General features: G+C 47.8%; 1 protein-coding gene across 4 annotated transcripts in view; it reads left to right on the top strand.

Annotated features, from left to right (window-relative positions):
* St6galnac6 (ST6 N-acetylgalactosaminide alpha-2,6-sialyltransferase 6) overlaps window positions 1–14,486 on the top strand; it is a 28,487-nt gene extending 14,001 nt beyond the window's left edge. For all 4 annotated transcript variants that reach the window (XM_045150009.1, XM_004671630.2, XM_004671629.2 and 1 more), the window contains 3 exons: window positions 2,883–3,289; window positions 11,322–11,429; window positions 13,059–14,486. In XM_045150009.1, the coding sequence (XP_045005944.1) occupies window positions 2,883–3,289; window positions 11,322–11,429; window positions 13,059–13,248 (705 nt within the window). In that variant the 3' untranslated portion in view covers window positions 13,249–14,486. The remainder of the gene's footprint in view (window positions 1–2,882; window positions 3,290–11,321; window positions 11,430–13,058) is intronic.
* Window positions 14,487–22,402: the final 7,916 nt, after the last annotated feature.

Genomic DNA, 22,402 nt, shown 5'->3' on the forward strand with positions numbered 1-22,402 from the left:
CAAGAAACCCTGTCCCTTGGCTTTGGACATACTCGCCCTGGGAAAGGGCCCATTAGCAGGTGTTTAGAGACGGAGTGATACCTGAATCTTTCTTTATTTTTATTTTTTTATTTTTTATTTAAAAATTATTTATTTATTTATTTGAGAGCGACAGACACAGAGAGAAAGACAGATATAGGGAGAGAGAGAGAATGGGCGCGCCAGGGCTTCCAGCCTCTGCAAACGAACTCCAGACGCGTGTGCACCCCTTGTGCATCTGGCTAACGTGGGACCTGGGGAACCGAGCCTCGAACCGGGGTCCTTAGGCTTCACAGGCAAGCGCTTAACCGCTAAGCCATCTTTCCAGCCCCTGAATCTTTCTTGACCCTAAAAAACCTCCAAAAGAGAAACAGGAAAGGTGAAGGAGAAGAGCGTGGAACAGTTTTTGAGTGTGGAAGGAAAGGAGTGCCGCTGGGCTTGTTGCTGCTTCTAGCACCATGGGGAAGCCACAAAATGAGCTGAGGGCATTGGGAGAGGGCTCGGCTGCCAAAGGGGCTTGTTCACAAAGCCTGCCGGCCTGGGTGCTGCTCCCCCATGCCACATGCACTCTGGAGTTCATTTGTTACAGAGGCACATACGCACATGTGCCAATAAATTATTATTAATTTTTATGAGAGAAAGAGAGAGTGAGAGAGAGAGAGGGAATCAGCATGCCAGGGACTCTAGCCACTGCAGTTGAACTACAGATGTGTGTACTACCTTGTGTACATGTGCGACCTTATACATGTGTCACCTTGTGTGTCTGGCTTACATGGAATATGGGGAGTTGAATATGAGTCTTTAGGCTTTGCAGGCAAGTGCCTTAACCGATAAGCCATCTCTCCAGCCCTAAATAATTATTTTTTTTATTTTTTTATTTTTTTATTTTTTTGGTTTTTTGAGGTAGGGTCTCACTCTGGTCCAGGCTGACCTGGAATTAACTCTGTAGTCTCAGGGTGGCCTTGAACTCACGGCGATCCTCCTACCTCTGCCTCCCGAGTGCTGGGATTAAAGGCGTGCGCCACCACGCCCGGCTTAATAATTATTCTTTAAAAAATATTTTTATTTTATTTACTTGCAAGCAGAGAGAGAGAGAATGGGCATGCCAGGGCCTCCAGCCAGTATAAAAGAACTTCAGATACATACACTATTTTGTGCATCTGGCTTTACATGGGTACTGGTAATCAAACTCTGGTCGTTAGGCTTTGCAGGCAGGTGCCTTAACCATTGAGCTATCTCTTCCGTCCTTAAATTGTTTAAAAAAAAAAAAGAGCTCAGGAGACGTGAGATGTGTTGCAGTGGCTGTAGGAGCAAGAGCTAGTTAGAGGCTATGTACAATGTCCTGAGTACATTTGGGGGCGGGGAGGCATTGTGCTTGGGGAGCTAGGGCTGACACTGGGGTTCAGGGCCACATAGACCTTCTAGGTCAAGTGCAGGCTCCTGGAGGTGGCCTTTTGTTTTCTCATTTGTAAACTCCACCCAGCCCTCTTCTATTTCTCAGCATACCACCTGTATTCCACCAGTCTCTGTACTTGTTGGTCCTGTGGCCTGGAAATACTTTATTATGGTTATTATCTCCATTAATTATTATATGAGGGGGAGGAGCTAGAGAGGAGAGAATGGGTGCGCCAGGCTCCAGCCACTGCAAATGAACTCCAGACACCTTGTGCATCTGATTTACATGGGCCCTAGGGAATTGAACCTGGGTCCTTTGGCTTTGCAGGGAAATGCCTTAACTGCTAAGCTATCTCTCCAGCCCTAGAATGCTTTTACTCTTCCCTAAGTGGTAGTGTCTTATCCTCCAGTTTTCACTCTGTTCTAAAGAAACCTCCATCCATAAGGACTCCATCACCCTGTGTTACTTTTTCCTTGCATGTGTTGCACTTAGTCTGGCTTTCTGAGTTGTTGAGAGAAGGAGCAAATGTCATTGTTTATTGAACCACCCCCACCCAGCTTGCGAATTTTTGGTTATCTTTTCTGGGAAGGGGCTCTTTCTAGCCCAGGCTGGTCTTGAACTCAGGGCAATTGTCCTTCCTCAGCCTCTTGAATACTGGGACTAAAGGTATGTGCCACCATATCAGACTCTTATGAATATTTGCTAAATGTTTATTGAAAGGGTTTTTAGTTTCCTTTTTTGCTTTACTTTGTTTTGTTTTGTTTTTTGAGGTAAGGTCTCACTCTAGTCCAGGCTGACCAGGAATTCACTATGTAGTCTCAGGGTGGCCTCAATTTCACAGCGATCCTCCTATCTCTACCTCCCAAGTGCTGGGATTAAAGGTGTGTGCCACCACACCTGGCTCCTTGTCATTTTTTAAAAAAATATTTTTTATTTATTTGTAAACAGAGAGAGATTGAAGAGAGACAGACATAGAGAATGGGCATGTCAGGGCCTCCATCCACTGCAAATGAACTCCAATGTATGAGCCACTTTGTGCATCTGCCTTTACTGGGGTACCAGGGGAATTGAACCCAGGTTGTTGGGCTTTATAGGTAAGTACCTTAACTGCTGAGCCATTTCTCTAGCCCAGTTTCCTTGTCTTTGAAACAAGCATAATGGGGCTGGGGAGGCCCAGAAGTTAAAGGCACTTGCTTGCAAAGCCTGCCAGCCTGGGTTTGATTGCTCAGTATCTACATAAAACCAAATGCACAAAGTGGCACATGAATCTGAAGTTCATTTGCAGTGGCAAGAGGCCCTAGTGCTCCCCCCCACACACACTCTCTCTCCCTCTGTCTCTCTCTCTCTCTCTGTCATGAAGAGAGGAAGGAATGGGTATAATGGCTCCTGGTTAGAGAAGGCAGGGACGTATAGTGCACAGGTCTGTGCAGAGTGGTTGCAATAGTATTCACTTTCCTTGTCTCTGCAGACGCTGCCCTCCCGGTGCAACCAGTGTGTGATCGTCACCAGCTCTAGCCACCTGCTGGGCACCAAGCTGGGCCCTGAGATTGAGCGGGCTGAGTGTGCCATCCGCATGAACGACGCACCCACCACAGGCTACTCTGCCGACGTGGGCAACAAAACCACCTTCCGCATCGTGGCCCATTCCAGTGTGTTCCATGTGCTGCGGAGGCCCCAGGAATTTGTCAACCGGACCCCAGAAACAGTGTTCATTTTCTGGGGTCCCCCAAGCAAGATGCAGAAGCCCCAGGGCAGCCTCGTGCGCGTTATCCAGCGGGCGGGCCTCGCCTTCCCCAACCTGGAGGCCTACGCCGTCTCTCCCGTCCGCATGCAGCAGTTTGACGACCTCTTCCGGGGTGAGACGGGCAAGGACAGGTACCAGCCTCCCAGCCTGCCCTCTCTGGCCATCCCTGTGCTGGCTCCCAGCATCTCCCCACCTTGCCTCCCACTGGTCAGGTTTCCTAGGAAGGTTCTCATGGGTCAGCTCTGTCATGCTGTGCATGGCTCCTCGTCCTTGGATGAGCTTCCTCCCAACATGTACCACTCTGTTGTGTGGGGACAAGGACCCCCACAGTGCTCTGCTGTAGGGTTACACCATTCTTTCTCAAAGGCTCACCTTAAAGGCGGCACCTAACGTGAAATAATGACTATTCCTAGCATGCTTGGATTTAAACACACAGTTGTTCCCAGCATGCTCTATTCTATGGATGCATCATCCCCAGCCTGCTCTTCTCTGATCTCCCTAAAACCTAGGTCAGTGCTTTTCAAAATAGATATGGGCTGGGGTGGGAATTCCAGCACTCAGGAGGCAGAGGACAGGAGGATCACTGTGAGTTCAAGGCCACCCTCAGACTACATAGTGAATTCCAGATCAGCCTGGGCTGAAGTGAAAACTCTGTCTCAAAAAACCAAAATATAGGGCTGGAGAAATGGCTTAGTGAAGGTGCTTGCCTGTTAAGTGCTGGGATTAAAGGCATGCACCACTAATGTGTCCATTTTAGGAGACTCTTTTTTTTTATTTAATGAGCACGCCAGGGCCTCCGGCCACCGCAAACAAGCTCCAGATGCATGCACTGCCTTGTGCATCTGGCTTTATATGGATACTGGGGAATTAAACATGGATACTTAGGCTTTGCAGACAAGTACTTTAACCACTAAATCATCTTCCCAGCCCCCTGGAGATTTTTTTTTCCCCTAGTAAGGTCTCACTCTAGCTCAAGCTGACCTGGAATTCACTATGTAGTCTCAGGGTGGCCTCAAACTCAGGTGATTCTCCTACCTCTGAGATTAAAGGCATGCACCACCATGCCCAGCATTTATTATTCTTTTAAAGAAAAAAAAAATATTTTAAGCTAAGTGTGATGGTGCATGCCTGTAATCCCAGCACTTGGGGGGCAGAGGTAGGAGGATTGCTGAGTTCAAGGCCACCCTGAGACTACATAGTGGATTCCAGGTCAGCCTGAGCTAGAGCGACACACTACCTTTAAAAACCAAAAAAATTTTTTTTTAAATTTTCGTTTATTTATTTATTTTAGAGAAAGAGAAAGAAACAGAGAGAAGAGAAACTGGGCATGCCAGGGCCTGTAGCCATTGCAAACAAACTCCAGATGCATGTATCACTTTTTGCATCTGGCTTTATGTGATCACTGGGAAATGGAACCTGGGTCCTTTGGTTTCCCAAACAAGCACTTTATCTGCTAAGCCATTTCTCCAGCCCTTATTCTTTATTTTTTAAATTATTTTGTTCATTTTTTATTTATTTATTTGAGAGTGACAGAGAGAGAAAGAGGCAGATATATATATAGAGAGAAAATGGGTGCACCAGGGCCTTCATCCACTGCAAACAAACTCTAGATGTGTGTACCCCCTTGTGCATCTGGTTAATGTGGGTCCTGAGGAACCAAGCCTCGAACCAGGGTCCTTCGGCTTCACAGGCAAGCGCTTAATCACTAAGCCATCTCTCCAGCCCTCTTTTTTCTTTTAATGTCTCTTTATTTATTTATTTATTTATTTTGGTTTTTCGAGGTAGGGTCTCACTCTGGCTCAGGCTGACCTGGAATTCACTATGTAGTCTGGAATTCACTATGTAGTCTCAGGGTGGCCTCGAACTCTCGGCGATCCTCCTACCTCTGCCTCCCGAGTGCTGGGATTAAAGGCATGCGCCACCACGCCTGGCTCTTTATTTATTTACAAGGAAAGACAGAGACAAAGGCAAAGAGAGAATGGGCATGCCAGGGCCTTTTGTCACTGAAAACAAGCTGCAGATGCATGCCCCACTTTGTGCATCGGGGGTTATGTGGTTACTGGGGAATCAAACTCAGGACATCAGACAGATAGAGAATAAGTGTGGCAGGGCCTTTAGCCACTGTAAACGAGGCCAGATGCATGAGCCACCTTTTGCATCTGGCTTATGTGGGTACTAGGGAATCAAACATGGGTCCCTAGGCCTCACAGGCAAGTGCTTTAACCATTAAGCCATCTCCTAAGCCCCCCCCCCCGAGATTTTAAACAATTATTTCTTTTTTTTTTTTTTTTTGTTTTTCGAGGTAGGGTCTCACTCTGGCTCAGGCTGACCTGGAATTCACTATGTAGTCTCAGGGTGGCCTTGAACTCATGGTGATCCTCCTACTTCTGCCTCCCGAGTGCTGGGATTAAAGGCGTGCGCCACCACACCCGGCTAAAAAATTATTTCTTAAATATATTTTGTTTATTTTTTTGAGAGAGAGAAAGAGGGAGAGAGAGAATGGGCATGCCAGGGCATCCAGCCACTACAAATGAACTCCAGACGCATGAACCCCTTGTGCATCTGGCTTATGTGGGTCCTGGAGAGTTGAACCGGGATCCTTTGGCTTTGCAGGCAAAATGTCTGAACTGCTAAGCCATCTATCCAGCCCTAAATTATTTTTATTTATTTATTTAACAGAGAGAGAGCAGAGTGAGCATGGGTTTGCCAGGGCCTCTCTCACTGTTGCAAACTAACTGTAGGCACATGCAACCACAACTTTGTATATCTGATTTTATGTGGGTCTCCTAAGGAAATACTGCATAGTTTATAAGGTTCATTTAAGAGACATTGAGGTTCTTGGGGAAAAAGTGGAATAGAGCTGCAAATGTGTGGAAAGTGTAATCTAGGAGCTTGTTATAGGGAGAGGAGGAACCCACATGGCATCTGCCATGTGTTTTTAGAGAAGTTAAGAGGGCAAATGGTGAGGCTCAAGGAAAAAATGAGAGGGTAGATATCAAAGCAGAGAGTAAGAGATTCAGAGGAGAAATGAGTAATGAAGAGAGTTACACTCATAGTTACCCTGAGTTTAAAGAAATTTCACAGGTAGCAGACGTAGAGTTAGTGAAAATACCCACATGGTAGATCTGGGCTATAAGGAAAATACACAAATGGTAGATTAGAGACTAGAGGAAAATCATGCATATAATCAAAGTGAGAAGTTACCCCAAAGTATAAAGCAGAGACAAGCAGAAAAGTTCCCTCGGACCAAGAAACACTTTGATGCTCCCCCAGGGGGAAGCCGGACTCATTTGTGTCCATGTGGTGAAGCAAAGAGGCAGAACAGAGCTGAAGAAGAACTGAGCGGAGTTGAGCTGGGCAGGGTGGAGTAGCGTTAGTGACAGGGGCAAGGGACTGGATTGGGTTTTAGATTTGGAGGATGGATCCCAGAGCCAGCCCACCTAGGCTATCTGTCTACTTAGCATGCTAGACTGTGGGCAGCAGGGGCTACTGTAGATCAGTCTCTATCAAACACGAGTTCATTTCTGCCAGGAGTTCAGTTCTTTGGGCTGGAGAGATGGCTTAGCAGTTAAGGTGCTTGCCTGTGAAGCCCAAGAGGAGCCAGGTTCAATTCTCCAGTACTCATATAAGCCAGATGCACAAGGTAGCACATGTATCTGAAGTTCATTTGCAGGGTTTGGAGGCCCATTCTCTCTATCTGCCTTTCTGTCTCGAATACATAAATTAATTTAAAAAAATTAAAAAAAATTTTTTATGTTTTATTTATTTATGTGAGAGGGACAGACAGAGAGAGAATGAGGTCAATAGAGAGAGAGAGAGAGAATGGGCGCGCCAGGGCCTCCAGCCACTGCAAACGAACTCCAGATGCGTGCGCCCCCTTGTGCATCTGGCTAACGTGGGTCCTGGGGAATCGAGCCTTGAACCGGGGTCGTTAGGCTTCACAGGCAAGCACTTAACCACTAAGCCATCTCTCCAGTTCTAAAAAAATGTTTTTAAGAAGAGTTAAGTTCTTATGTCAGGGCGAGATAGCATGTGGGGTAGGATCTCCTGGTTCTCTCTGGGCCTCAATTTCTAACAAAAACTGCCTGAAAAGAGCAAGCTTTCTCCTATCCTCCTTCACTGAGAAATTGAATATGCACCATGAGACTACATAGTGAATTCCAGCCTGGTCAGCCTGGGCTAGAATGAGACTACCTCAAAAAACAAAACACAAAAAACAAAAAACAAAAAAAAAAAAAAAGGAAAAAAGAAAAAGCACCTTTAACTGGTGATCCATCTTCTAAGTCTGTTTCTAGGAGATTTCTATAGGCTCTTGAGATTGCTCTATGCAGATAATCATGGTATATACAAATAAAGATATTCAGAATTTTTTTTTAATTTGAGAGCGACAGACAAAGAGAGAAAGACAGATAGAGGGAAAGAGAGAGAATGGGTGTGCCAGGGCTTCCAGCCTCTGCAAACGAACTCCAGTCGCGTGTGCCCCCTTGTGCATCTGGCTAACATGGGACCTGGGGAACCGAGCCTTGAACCAGGGTCCTTAGGCTTCACAGGCAAGCGCTTAACCGCTAAGCCATCTCTCCAGCCCCAGATTTTTTTTTTACTTCTAATATATGCTTCAGTTTTTTTTTTTTTTTTTTTTTTTTTTTTTTGCTTTATTATACTGGCTAGAGTTCTTTCAACCTGGTATGTTTTTGTTATGTGATGGTTGTTGTTTGCCAAGTTTTGTATTGAGGTCATGCTGGCCTCAGAAAATACCTTGAAAATTGACCTTCTTTAATTCTGTGGAAGATATTGTGTAGAATTGATAACCTAGTCTAGACAGTTATTTCTCAGAAGGTTTTTTTTGTTTGTTTTTTCCAGGTAGGGTCTTGCTGTAGCCCAGGCTGACCTGGAATTCACTATGTAGTCTCAGGGTGGCCTAGAACTCACTGCAGTCCTCCACCTCTGCCTCCCAGGTGCTGGGATTAAAGGACTGCTATGAGTTCAAGGCCTCAAGGGCACCCTGAAACTACATAGTGAATTCCAGGTCAGCCTGGGCTAGAGTGAGACCCTACCTTGTGGGTGGCGGGGAAGAAAGATAATCAAGTGACTGTTTCATCTTGGGTAACTTACGGGTTTTAAGCAGTTGGCCATTTTATCTATCTTGTCAAATTTATATGGGACTGGGGAAATGGTTTGCAGTTAAGGCATTTGCCTGTGAAACCTAAGGACCATGGTTCGATTCACCAGGACCCATGTAAACCAGAAGCCCGAGGGGGCACATGTATCTGGAATTCTTTAAAAGCCGGGTGTGGTGACGCATGCCTTTAATTCCAGCACTCAGGAGACAGAGGTAGGATTGCTGTGAGTTCAAGGCCACCCTGAGACTACATAGTGATTTCCAGGACAGCCTGAGTTAGAGTGAGACCCTACCTCGAAAAACAAACAAAAAAGAAAAATTGCATATGTAGTTTGTGGAATTTTCTTACCATTTTAATGTCTATGGGGATATGTGGTCACTTCTCTTTTATTCCTGAGTTTGGTAATTTATATCATCTTTTCTTTTTTTTTTTTTTTAATTTTTTTTTTAAATTTATTTATTTGAGAGAGACAGACACACAGAGAGAAAGACAGATAGAGGGAGAGAGAGAGAATGGGCGCTCCAGGGCTTCCAGCCTCTGCAAACGAACTCCAGATGCATGCGCCCCTTGTGCATCTGGCTAATGTGGGACCTGGGGAACCGAGCCTCGAACCGGGATCCTTAGGCTTCACAGGCAAGCACTTAACCGCTAAGCCATCTCTCCAGCCCTATATCATCTTTTCTTTGTCAGACTTGATAGAGGTGTGTTTTTTAAAACTTTAAAACTTAATTTTTTTGTAAATTTATTATTTGTTTATTTGAGAGAGAGAATGGGCACACCAGGGCCTCCAGCCACTGCAAACGAACTCCGATGCTTGTGCCCCCTTGTGCTTACGTGAGTCCTGGAGAATTGAACCAAGATCCTTTAGATTTGCAGGCAAATACCATAACTGCTAAGCCATTCCTCCAGCCCTGTTTTTTTTTTTTTCTTTTTTTTGAGGTAGGGTCTCACTCTAGCCCAGGCTAGCCTCAAACTTACAGTGATCCTCCTAACTCTGCCTCCCAAGTGCTGAGACTAAGGGTGTGTGCCACCACACCCAGCCTTAAAATTTTTATTTATTTATTTATTTATAGTTTTAAAAAAATATTTATTGAGTTTTTTTCTTTTAGAGAAAGTGAGGCAGAAAGAGAGAATTGGCACACCAGGGCCTCAGCCACCATAATTGAACTCCAGATGCTTCTGCCACCTAGTGGGCATGGGCATCCTTGTGTTTGCCTCACCTTTGTGCATCTGGCTTACGTGGGATCTAGAGAATCCAACATGGGTCCTTAGGCTTTGCAGGCAAGCACCTTAACCGCTAATCCATCTCTCCAGCCCTACTTTTTGGTGGTGGTGTTGGTTATTTATTTATTTATTTATTTTTGGTTTTTCAAGGTAGGGTCTTACTCTAGCTCAGGCTTACCTGAAATTCACTATGTAGTCTCAGGGTGGCCTCGAACTCATAGCAATCCTCTGCCTCCCAACGGCTGGGATTAAAGGTGTGTGCCACAATGTCTGTCTTCTAAACATAAGTATTTTTACTTTACTTAATGCAGGGACAGAGAAAATGGGGGGGGTGGGCACACTAGGGCCTCTTCCCATTGCAAATGATTCCAGATGCATGTCACTTTGTGCATCAGGCTTTACGTGGGTGCTGGGGAATTGAATCTGGGCTGTCAGGCTTGGTAACCACTGAACCATCTCCAGTCCCCCTTTAAAACTTTCTTTTGGCTGGGAGTGGCAGTGCACATCTTTAATCCCAGCCCTTGGGAGGCAGAGGTAGAAGGATTGCCCTGAGTTTGAGGCCACCCTGAGACTGCCTAGTGAATTCCAGGTCAGCCTCGGCTAGAGCAAGACCCTACCTCAAAAACCAATGGGGCTGGAGAGATGGCTTAGCAGTTAAGGCGTTTGCCTGCAAAGCCAAAGGATCTGGTTTCGACTCTCCAGGACCCATGTAAGCCAGATGCACAAGGGGGCTCATGCAACCTCAGTTTGTTTGCAGTGGCTGGAGGCCACACCCTGGCACACCCATTCTCTTGCTCTCTGGCTCTTTCTCTCTCTCTAGTAAATAAATAAATAAAATATTTTAAAAACAACCAAAAGAACCCCACTGTTTAAATTTTTTTTAATACGATTATTTATTTGAGAGAGATAGAGAATGGGTGCAATAAAAAATATTTTTAAGCCGGGCGTGGTGGCGCACGCCTTTAATCCCAGCACTTGGGAGGCAGAGGTAGGAGGATTGCCAAGAGTTCGAGGCCACCCTGAGACTACATAGTGAATTCCAGGTCAGCCTGAGCCAGAGTGATACCCTACCTCGAAAAACCAAAAAAAAAAAAAAAAAAAAAAAAAAATATATATATATATATATATATATATATATATATATATATATATATATATATATTTTTTTTTTTAAAAACTAGCCGGGCATGGTGGCTCACGCTTTTAATACCAGCACTTGAGAGGCAGAGATAGGAGGATCGCCATGAGTTCTAGGCCACCCTGAGACTGCAGAGTTAATTCCAGATCAGCCTGGACTAGCATGAACCCACATCTTGAAAGAAAAAAAAAATTGAAAAAACTATCACAGGGCTGGAAAGATGGCTTCGCAGTTAAGGCACTTCTCTGCAGAGCCTAAGGACTCCAGGTCCCATGGAGCCGGATGCGCAGTGATGCAAGCGCAGTGTCACACTTGCGCACAAGAGAGGGCACTCATCTGGAATTCGTTTGCAGCAGCTGAAGGCCCTGGCGCACCCATTCTCTCTCTTTCTCTCTTCCCGCCCCTTCCTCTCTCTCAAAATGAATAATAATAGTAATACACTGTCACAGACATATTCTACATTGTGCTTTTCATACTACCCATGAACTCCAGTGTGTATCACAGCACCACTTAGCCATATGTAAAGTCCTTATTAAGCCACCCACACATGGCTGGTAGTGCTATGGTCAGCCCAGCATGGCCTTCATGAGTGGTGGGAAGAGTTCCTGGGAAGCTCTGTGTGGGTTGACCTTTTCTCCCTGCCTGCCCCCCACTCCTGTTGTGACCCTTTTCTGCCTCCAGGGCCAAATCTCATTCGTGGTTGAGCACTGGCTGGTTTACCATGGTGATTGCGGTGGAGTTGTGTGATCACGTTCACGTCTATGGCATGGTCCCTCCTGACTACTGCAGGTGAGCCCTCCTGGCCAGTGCCCTCCGGGGACAATGCCTAGTTGCTAGCTGCAGAGCTCGGGGACCTGGTGAGCTGGGCTGGAGTTGCTTCAAAGGCCTCTCATGGTCTGCAGAAATGGATTCTTGGGGGCTTTCACCTTAAGCTTTGTGTAGGTTTGTTTATTCATAGTAGTGAGTGTATAAACAACCTGTCAGGTGACAGCTGTGCTTTACTGAGTGCTGTGGCCAGGTTACTAGGCATGGCTGCACTTATCACCTTGATTCCTACTCACAGCAGCGCTAAGGGAGAGGTGCTGTCGTTTTTCCCCATTTCTTTCTTTTTTCTCATTTTTAAAAAATATTTTATTTAAGCTGGGTGTGGTGGTGCACACCTTTAATCCCAGCACTTGGGAGGCAGAGGTAGGAGGATTGCCATGAGTTCAAGGCCACCCTGAGACTCCATAGTGAATTCCAGGTCAGCCTGGGCAAGAGCAAGACCGTACCTTAAAAAAAAAAAAAAAAAAAAAAAAAAAAAATTTATTTGAGAGAAAGAGGCAGTGGGTGGGGAGAAAGAGAAAATAGGTGCTCAGGGCCTCTAGCTGCTACAGACGAACTCCAGACTCATACACCACCTTGAGCATCTGGCTTATGTGGGTCCTGGGGAATAGAACCTGGGTCCTTTGGCTTTGCAGGCAAGTACCTTCACCACTATCCCCCAGCCGTCATTTCTTGTTTTGTCTTTGTTTTTTCCAGGTAGGGTCTCACTGTAGCCTAGGCTGACATGACATTCACTATGTAGTCTCAGGGTGGCCTCAAACCCACAACGATCCTCCTACCCCTGCCTACCGAGTGCTGAGATTAAAGGCATGCACCACCACACCTGGCTTCTCCTCATTTCTTTTCTTTTCTTTCTTTATTTACTTATTTTTTGATGTTTTCTGAGGTAGAGTCTCACTCTAGTCTAGGCTGACCTGGAATTCACTCTGTATTCTCAGGGTGACCTTGAACTCAGGATGATCCTCCTACCTCTGCCTCGTGAGTGCTGGGATTAAAGGCATGCACCACCACACCTGGCATTTTCCTTTTTTTTTTTTTCCAATAAACTTAAAAATATATATATTTATTTATTTATTTATTATTTTTTTATTAAAGACAGAGGGAGAGAGAAAGAGAGTGAGAATGGGCGCGCCAGAGCCTCTAGCCTCTGCAAACGAACTCCAGATGCATGTGTCACCATGTGCATCTGGCTTACGTGGGACCTGGAGAATCAAACCAGGGTCCTTAGGCTTCACAGGCATATGTCTTAACCACTGAGCTATCTCTCTAGCCCTCCTCATGTCTTCAGTGAGAAAAAACTAAGGTGGGTGTGTGGTGAGAGGCTTAAAGTCTCAAACTATAAGGGGTAGGTTGGGCCTCAAGGTTGAATTCTTGTAGCTGCCCTGTTGGGAAAAGAAAAAGTTTTCATCACCTTAAAAAGAAGCTAGATGGTTGCAAACCTAATCCACCACGAACCCGTGTATAGAAGAGGAAACAGGCCAGGGAAGGGCAGGAATACCCACCACTGAAGGTCTATGGCAAGTGAGGGGTGGAAAAGCGAAGGGTCTCCCAGGTGCCCACCCTACCCTGACGTCTCCCATCTGCTGTCACCAGCCAGCGGCCCCGCCTCCAGCGCATGCCCTACCACTACTATGAGCCCAAGGGGCCGGATGAGTGTGTCACCTACATCCAGAATGAACACAGCCGCAAGGGCAACCACCACCGCTTCATCACCGAGAAGAGGGTCTTCTCCTCGTGGGCGCAACTGTATGGCATCACCTTCTCCCACCCTTCCTGGACCTAGCCTCCTTGTCGGTGTGACCTTGAATGGGGGAAAAATGGCCCTGGGCCCAAACCACTTGACCGTGGCCGTCTTCTGACCAATGCAGGCTGGCTGGAATGCTTCCTGTCCAATCAGGGCCTTGATGAGGGTGTGTCCTCCTGCCAAAGGGCTGGGGATGTCTCTTGACCAATCAGGGATTTGAGATTCTGTGTGGTTATTCAGGTGTTGGGTTTTTCTTGTCCAGTCAGGGTCTGCGCATAGTCAATCAGGGTATAGGGGTCTTTCTGAGTCAATTGGAGGTTAAGGACATGTCCTTTCCCATGAGGCCTTGGTTCAGAGCCCCAGGAATGAACCTCATAATCATTCTCTCCTTATCAGGGACAGTGGGGTCCTGTCCCAAGGAGCTGAGGACATGGTATTGTCCATTCATTCCCAGCATCAGAGATTGTGTGGGATCAGAGCTGTCTGTCAGGAGGCAGGGCTGCAGAGTGTAGAGGCCCAGGAGGCCAGAGTCACATGTCCAGGTCTCAGCTTCTTCCTGAGTAACCTTGGACAAGCCCCTCCATCTTCCTGGACCCCTCTGTCCGTGGCAGGTTCTGGTGTGGAGTAGGAGATCCTTCCACACCACTCCCGTGGCCCCTAAGTATGGATCCCCCAGCCACCATCCCTTGCTGGGGGACTCATCTCCCTGAGTGGGGACTGAGGTGCCCTTCCCCACCTCTGGAAAATTTTAGGGTAGTTTTGGGTAAATGTCCCTAGGGTTGGGGGACCCTTGACAGAAAGGAAACAAACCTTAAGCTGTTTTCTCAGCCCAGTTGCCATTAGTCTGGACCTTGAAAGACCAGGCCTTTCTTCAGAACTGTCCAGCAGTATGGGACTTCCCCTACCCAGGAGTCTTTGGGGGCTGAGGAAGGGGGATCCCAGGCACACGGGAGTAGACTGGAGATGTGGAGGGCTTGGGGAGGAGATGTCTCCCCTGTGCTGGGCGTGGGATAGGTGTAGGGAGCCAGGGGTTGGGTCACCTGGGTTCTGTCCCTTGCTCGGGCACTTTAATAAGCTGGGGCTCGATGGGGTGTGTACTGTCTGCCCTTCCTCAGCCTGCAAGGGAAGGGCTTCTAACAGGAGGCTGTGGAATGGGAGGGATCAGTAGAGGCCAGCTCTGAGCCCTCGCACACTGGGGCGATGTGTGGGGGGCAGTGAGAGCCCCCCGAGGCTGGTTTTGTAATGATTTGTACAGGAATAAACACACCTGTGCCCCAGCTGTGTGTTGCGTGTTAGCTCCCTCTCTCTCCGTCTCAGCTGGGGATGTCAGGAGGACCAGGCCCACATCCTTTGCACTGGAAGCTTCCAAACTAGGTCAGTCAGCTACTTTAGCTGGCCAGGGAGTCTTGTGTCCAGAATGACAGCTCTGCCTGTGTGACCTTGGGCAAGTCACTTCCTCTCCAGGAACACCAAGGACCACACACTTTCCTCAAGGAGCACAGGGTGTTGGAAGGAAGAGGCACCATGACTTCTAGAAGGAGTTTCTTTACAGGTTGGGGGAAGACATCGGCCACAGAGAGCAGCTACAAACTGGGCAGAAAGGTTAAGGGCAGGCTGACTAGGACCGGAGGTGAGCACTAGGGTCTGGGGATCTTATAGCTGGGAGATTTCTGGCCCTGTGGTTCTACCCATGGTAGGGTGTGGTGAGCCATGGCCTCGCATTGCTGCCAGTCTCTTAGCACAGGGCTGTTTACTTCAGGTTGGCAGGAGACAAGGGGTCCCTGACTCCTGAGCGATTACAGTCTGTTTAGGCAGATAAGATACCCTTGGGAGCAAGGCCTAACAAAGGGGAGCTGTGAGACAAGGGCAGACAGCCTGCCGAGATCTCCCAGGGGGTTGCTGGGGGTGGAAAGCGCTTTCCTGGGCCGCAGGCCAGCCAGGATGGAGGGCCGCAGGAGCAGAGAGGCAAGAATGGCCGCTAGCGTTCCTCTCTTATTCTACGTGGTCTGTACGTAGCCACGTGCCACACACTACATTAGGTGCAACTGGGTGAGGGGAAGGATATCAGTTGGGACCAATAACTCAGACCGAAGCCGAGTGGTGGGAGTGAAAAGCCTTGCTCAGTAGGAGTGAGGTGGCAGCAGCCAGAGTGATCTCAGACAAGAGACTCAGGGCCAGATGGCCAAAGGCCAGGAATGCCAGTCTGAGGGTGGCAAAGTCTGCAGAAGTCCAGCAGGACGGTAGCAAGGCCCAGGAGCTGAGCAGCCACTGCGGTGCAGGCAGTGACTACAGTGCACTTCTGGGGGAGAAGGGACCCTTTGCAATGTCACAACATGGGGCACACTGAGCCCTGTGTGGGCTTGGAGATAGGACATGCTTCTGACTCTCTGCAAAGGCTTCTGGGAATCTGGGTCCTTGCAGGGCTTTCTGGGTAGAATTTCCCTCAGAGTATTGTGGAGGAAGTTGGTGAGGGGCATCAGGAGGGTTCAGGTGCTGGGTGAGCACCAGTTGCTTAGAAGTAAGTAAGTTAGGCATCAGGAGGTGGGATGTTGGTGGAGGATGGTGGAGGCTGGCAGTCCGAGAGCGTAGTTCTGCACCCCAACTCACCCGCTCAACTGGAACCCGACAGATACCTGTTCTTCGTTGGCAAAGTTAGCTTCGGAAAGCCATCTCTCCATGGCTCTGAAGTCTTCTATGGACTCCCGGTTCATTCTTTAACCAGGACCCAACCCATTTCACCAGGCATCCTAGGCCCTCCAGCAACTTCCTCTGGGTGTGCATTCCTGGGGTGGGGAGGAGGGAAGAAGCTCCATCAGGCCTCTCCACCTCCTCACCCCGCTAGGGGCCGAGCCTGGAGGACTGGCCTTCTCTTGCGCCTCAGCTGCACAGCCGGGGCCGCTCCCCTCTGTTCCTCTCCCCCTTCCTCTCCAGCTGTTTCCTGAGGATGTGCGTCACTGGCTCCTCCTGCCCCACCGGCCAGGCCACCTGGGCACCCCCCCCCCCACTCCTAGCCCTGACCCTAGTGCTGACCCACAGCCAGTGGTCCTGGTGTGAGGCTCACTGAGGAGGCCTGAATTATACCTGCCCTAGGCCCCTGCAGGGTGTCTTTTAAGCCTTGCAGTTCTTTCTATAGACAATTTTTGTTTGTTTTGTTTTGTCTGAGGTAGGGTCTCACTCTAGCTCAGGCTGACCTGAAATTCACTATGTAGTCTCAGGGTGGCCTTGAACTCATGGCAATCTTCCTACCTGTGCCCCCAAGTGTTGGGATTAAAGACATGTGCCACCATGCCCAGCTGCAGACAAAATATGTTTAAAATGTTTTTGTAAAAAACAGTTTTAGGGGCTGGAGAGATGGATTGCCTGCAAAGCCTAAGGACTCATGTTCGACTCTCTAGGTTCCACGTAAGCCTCACACACAGTGACGCAAGTACACAATGTCACACACACACACAAAGGGGTGCATGTGTCTGGAGTTCAATTGCAGTGGCTGGAGGCCCTGGTACACCAATTCTCTCTCCCTCCCCCTTTCTTTTTTTTTTCCCTCTCCTTCTGTCTCCTCTTTCAAATAAAACAAGGCCAGTTTGTTGGGCTTACCTCAAAAAAAAAAAAAAAAAAACTCAAAACAACAAACAAACAATTTTTGGGGATGAAGAGATGGCTTGGTGGTTAATAAATGTGTTTGCCTGAAAAGCCAAAGGCCCAGGTTCAATTCTCCAGTTCTCACTTAAGCCAGATGCACACACAAGGTGGCACATGCATCTGGAGTTTGCAGCAGCTGGAGGCCCTGGCACACCATTTCTTTCTTTCTTTCTCCCTCCCTCCCTCTCTCTCTCTCTCTCTCAAATAAATAAGTTTTTTAGCTGGGTGTGGTGGCGCACGCCTTTAATCCCAGCACTCAGGAGGCAGAGGTAGGATGATCATCCTTAGTTCAAGGCCACCCTGAGACTACATAGTGAACTCCAGGTTAGCCTGGGTTAGAGTGAGACCCTACCTCAAAAAACTAAAACAAAATTTTTTTTTAAAAAAGGTGGGGGGGGGGCAGGCTGTCAGACTACTTAAAAACTTCCAGCTGTGGGTGAGTTCCCTCATCTGGGCCTGGGGCCCCAGCCAGGCCCAGGACCAGCTGGGTTCTTGATCCCCCTCCAGCTCTCCACAAGGCAGGAGCTCCTTGCACTTTCTTTTTTCTTTCCATGGCTTTTCCAGGCCCTCCACGTGGGATCTCTAGCCACAGGTATCTTTCCTTGGCTCTGTACTTCCCTCAACAAATATAATAATTTAATAATTATCCATCTCAATCTTTTTTTGTTCAATTTTTTGATTAAAATTAGAAACAAACTTAGGGTTTGGGGTTCAAGTATATTCCTGGGCCCCTAACACCCTGTTACAGTACTAGGCTGTCAGCTGTATAGCTGAAGATGACCTTGAACTTCTTTTTTAAAATATTTTATTTAAATTTATTTACTTGAGAGAGAAAGAAGCAGAGAGAAAGAATGGGTACACCACAGCCCCCAGCCACTGCAAATGAACTCCAGACTCATGGGCCACTTTCTGTACCTAGCTGGGTCTTTTAGTTTTGTTTTTTTTTTTTTTTTTTAATTTTTATTTATTTATTTATTTGAGAGCAACAGACACAGAAAGACAGATAGAGGGAGAGAGAGAGAATGGGCGCGCCAGGGCTTCCAGCCTCTGCAAACGAACTCCAGACGCGTGCGCCCCCTTGTGCATCTGGCTAACATGGGACCTGGGGAACCGAGCCTCGAACCGGGGTCCTTAGGCTTCACAGGCAAGCGCTTAACCGCTAAGCCATCTCTCCAGCCCTGGGTCTTTTAGTTTTGCAGGCAAGTGCCTTAACCACTAAGCCATTTCACCAGCCCTGACCTTGAATTTCTGATCTTCCTCTATCTCCAGTGGTCTGGAATTACAGGAATGTGCCACCATGCCTGCTTTAAAAAAAATTTTTTTTATTTTTATTTATTTATTTGACAAAAAGAAATAGGGAAGGAGGGAGAGAGAGAGAGAGAATGGATGCACCATGGTCTCCAGCCACTGCAGATGAACTCCAGATACATACGCCCCCATGTACATTTGGCTAACATGATCCTAAGAAATCAAACCTGGGTCCTTTGGCTTTGTAGGCAAGCGTCTTAACCACTAAGCATCCCTCCAGCCCCTACGCCTAGTTTTAAGTGGTTAGAGGTGCTTGCCTGCAAAGCCTAATGACATGGGTTCACTTCCCCAGTACCCACATAAAGCCAAATGCATAAAGTGGCTCATGTATCATGTTCATTTGCAGTGGCTAGAGGCCCTGGCATGCCCATTCTCTCTGTCTCTCTCTGCTTGCAAATAAATAAATACAATTTATTTGTATTTATATTTATTGGATTGTATGTTTATCTGTATTTATTTATTTGAGGGTACAGGTGCCTGTGTGGGGTCAGAGGACAACGTCAAGTGTCTGTGCACCACCTTCTCTGAAACAGGTCTCTTACCATTGCAAACACAGTGCCATACTGCAAAGGAAGGTCAGATTAGCCGGCCTGCAAGCTTCATCGGCAATGGGATCGCAGATGCGTGTGCCACTGGGTATCCTGCTTTGTGTGGGCCAGAAGGCTGTGCAAGCAGTGTCTTTAACTACTGAGCCACGTCATGTCCCAAGCTCAGGATGCCTGCTTTCTTTCTGATAGTAAGACGACATGATTTTGAATTTGCAGAAGCAAAATACACCCCACAAAGCCAGGTGTGGTGGTGCGCGCCTTTAATCCCAGCCCTTAGGAGACAGAGGTAGAAGGATCACTGTGAGTTCAAGGTCACCCTGAGACTACATAGTGAATTCCAGGTCAGCCTGAGCTAGAGTAAGACCCTGCCTTGAAAAACAAAACAAAAAAGAAATAAAAATAAAAAAAAACAGGTGTGCGTCACCACACCTGTCTTAGAATAAAATACAGATATATAAATTTGAAATTTGAGAGATAAAAAAGAGAAAGAGAGAATGGGTGTGCCAGGGCCTCCAGCCACTGCAAACAAACTCCAGACGCATGTGCCACCTGTGCATCTGGCTTACATGGGTACTGGAGAATCGAGCCTCGAACCAGGGTCCTTAGGCTTCACAGGCAAGTGCTTAACCACTAAGCCATCTCTCCAGCCCCCTAGAGTAATTTTTATGCAGATAGGATCAGACCTGGGCCCGTAGGATTCGTATCTATTTTTCACTAACTTATGCATGTCTGGGGTTTCCTACCCCATCATGAATGATCAGACTTTTTTTTTTTTTTTTTGGTAGCATCTCACTCGAGCTCAGGCTGATGTGGAATTCACTATGTAGTCTCAGGGGGTCCTCAAACTCATGGTGATTCTCCTATGTCTGCCTCCCTAGTGCTGGGATTAAAGGCGTGCGCCACCAAGCCCGGCCAGACTTTATTTTTTTTTAATATATATTTTTTTAATTTTTAAATGTTTATTAACATTTTCCATGATTATAAAAATATCCCATGGTAATTCCCTCCCTCCCCACCCCCACACTTTCCCCTTTGAAATTCCATTCTCCATCATATTACTTCCCCATTACAATCATTGTACTTACATATACACAATATCAACCTATTAAGTACCCTCCTCCTTCCTTTCTCTTCCCTTTATGTCTCCTTTTTAACTTACTGTCCTCTGCTACCAAGTATTTTCCTTCTCGCGCAGAAGCCCCATCATCTGTAGCTAGGAAGACTTTATTTTTTTTTAAGGAAGGGTCTCACTCTAGCCCAGGCTGACCTGGAACTCACTCTGTAGTCCCAAGTTGGCCTCAAATCCATGGCCATCCTTCTATCTCAGCCCCCTGAGTGCTGGAATTAAAGCTGCCATGATCAGTTACATGTGTTTTCAGGTAGGGTCTCACTCTAATCCAGGCTGACCTGAGCCTCACTCTGGAGCCCAGGCTGGCCTTGAACTCACAGAGACCCCCTTACCTTAGCACCCGTACCCCAGTGGTGGGACTAAAGGCATGCGCCACCCTATCTGGTTCATACTTCTTTTCTCACCAAGTCCTTATGTCAGAGTCACCACCTCCCACCCACCCATTCCAGTCAACCTTGGCTGGCATGAGGAACCCTTCCTGTATGAAGTTCTGTGTGCACAAGTACTTTCTTCAAATGGAATCCTTTTTAAAAAATATATATTTTTAGTTATTTATTTAAGAGAGAGAGAGAATGGGCACTCCAGGGCTTCCAGCCACTGCAAACGAACTCCAGACGCGTGCGCCCCCTTGTGCATCTGGCTTATGTGGATCCTGGGGAATCGAACCAGGATCCAAGTGCCTTAACTGCTAAGCCATCTCTCTAGCCCTTGAATGGAATTCTAAAGTAGAACACAGTGGAAGTTTTGCTGACACTATCAATTCACCTTCTCCAAAGGTGGTTGCTAATGCTCATGCCCACCTCTGGCTTCTGGGTGGGCCTTCCAGACCATTTGCAATAAAAGCCCACCGTCTCATTGCACCCACCCTCCCTCAGAAGATGAAACTAAAGTCCTAAGAGATTAGGAGTTGCCTGATGCCACAGGTGGCAGAGCGGGGACTGGATTCAGGCTTCCTGGTATCCAAGCTGCTGCTGTTGCTTAGGCACCGTCACTTGAGATAGCCCTCATGCTCCAGGAGTTGCACTTTCTTGCTCAAATGCCTTCTGTGCTCCCTAGCACCTGTAAGACAAATTTCAATTTCAGCCCACCCTCCCATTCAGAGTCACTGCCTTCCAGGTCTTACATGGTCTAGTGATCAGACGTGTGAATTCTGAACCTGCATGATCCCAGGCTCCAATCCTCACCCTTCTACATGGTTGACTACCTACTCTGTGTCAGTTACCCTGCAAAATGCTGGGGGAATTTACCCCTTCACCAGGATGCCTTGGGCATCTTCACTGTTTTCGTTTGTCCTCAGGGCTTTCAGACTTAGCTGGGGTTTGCTGGCTACCTAGATACTCTCATTAATGAGTACCTCCCCACCAGGTAGAGACTTTCTACACATTCCTACTGTTCCCCCCCCCACCCCCAGTGTTGGGATTAAAGGTGTGCGTGTGCCACCAAGCCTGGCAATGGGTACTTTAAAAATATATATATTTCTGCTGGGTGTGGTGGCCTGTGCCTTTAATGCTAGCACTGGGAGGCAGAGGTAAGAGGATCACTGTCAGTTCGAGGCCACCTTGAAAATACATAGTGAATTCCAGGTCAGCCTGAGCTAAAGTGAGACCCTGCCTCAAAAAACTACGCCAGGCCCTCTACTGTCTGCAAAGGAACTCCAGATACATGCACCACCTTGTGCATCTGGCTTACTTTGGGTACTAGGGAATCTCCAGTCTGGGTCCTCAGGCTTCGCAGAAAGCACCTTAACCACTAAGCCATCTCTCCAGCCCCAACAATAGGTAATTTTTTTTCCCATTTATTTACTTATTAGATAGAGACAGACAGAGGGAGGAAGGGAGAGAGAGAGAATGGGCGCGCCAGGGCTTCCAGCCACTGCAAACGAACTCCAGACGCGTGCGCCCCTTTGTGCATCTGGCTAACGTGGGTCCTGGGGAATCGAGCCTCAAGCACGGGTCCTTAGGCTTCATAGGCAAGCGCTTAACCACTAAGCCATCTCTTCAGCCCTTTTTTTTTTTTTTAAACCAGGATTGTCAGACCCCCATTTGGGTCCCCACAGCTCTCTGAAAATCCTTCACTTCCGTGCTTGCCCACTGGACACTGGCAGCTCCATGAAGTCATAATCTACCCAACACCAGGTCTTGAGTCCCAGAAATTTTGGTCCCTAGAGGACCTCGAGGGGTTCTCCCAACAGGGAAGCCCTCTCCCCCCAGTCCCTCGGGGCAGGGTCCAAGGAGGGCCCTTGGAATCCCAAGGTCCATGCCCTTCTCTCTCGCGGTAGGATTTTATGCAAACGATCTCGGCTCTCTGGGCTTCAGTTTCCCCAGCTACCGCAGAGGATTTTAATCGTGTCCAACTCCCTTCCCTGCTCCCCACAGTGATGTGGGCAATGTGGAGGTAACAGAAGAATGGAAAACTGTGCAGGTACAGGCTCCTGGGGTGCCCCGTGGGGGTGCTAAATCTTGCCTGGGTTTTCCATCCGAGCTCGGTCCGGCCCCCACTTGCTCCTTTCCCCTCCTTCTCCTTCCCTCCCGCCCTCCCTCCCCTCTCCCTGCCTTCGCGCACGGAGGGC

Source organism: Jaculus jaculus, chromosome 1 (genome assembly GCF_020740685.1).
Source record: "Jaculus jaculus isolate mJacJac1 chromosome 1, mJacJac1.mat.Y.cur, whole genome shotgun sequence".
NCBI classification, from domain to species: Eukaryota; Metazoa; Chordata; class Mammalia; order Rodentia; family Dipodidae; genus Jaculus; species Jaculus jaculus.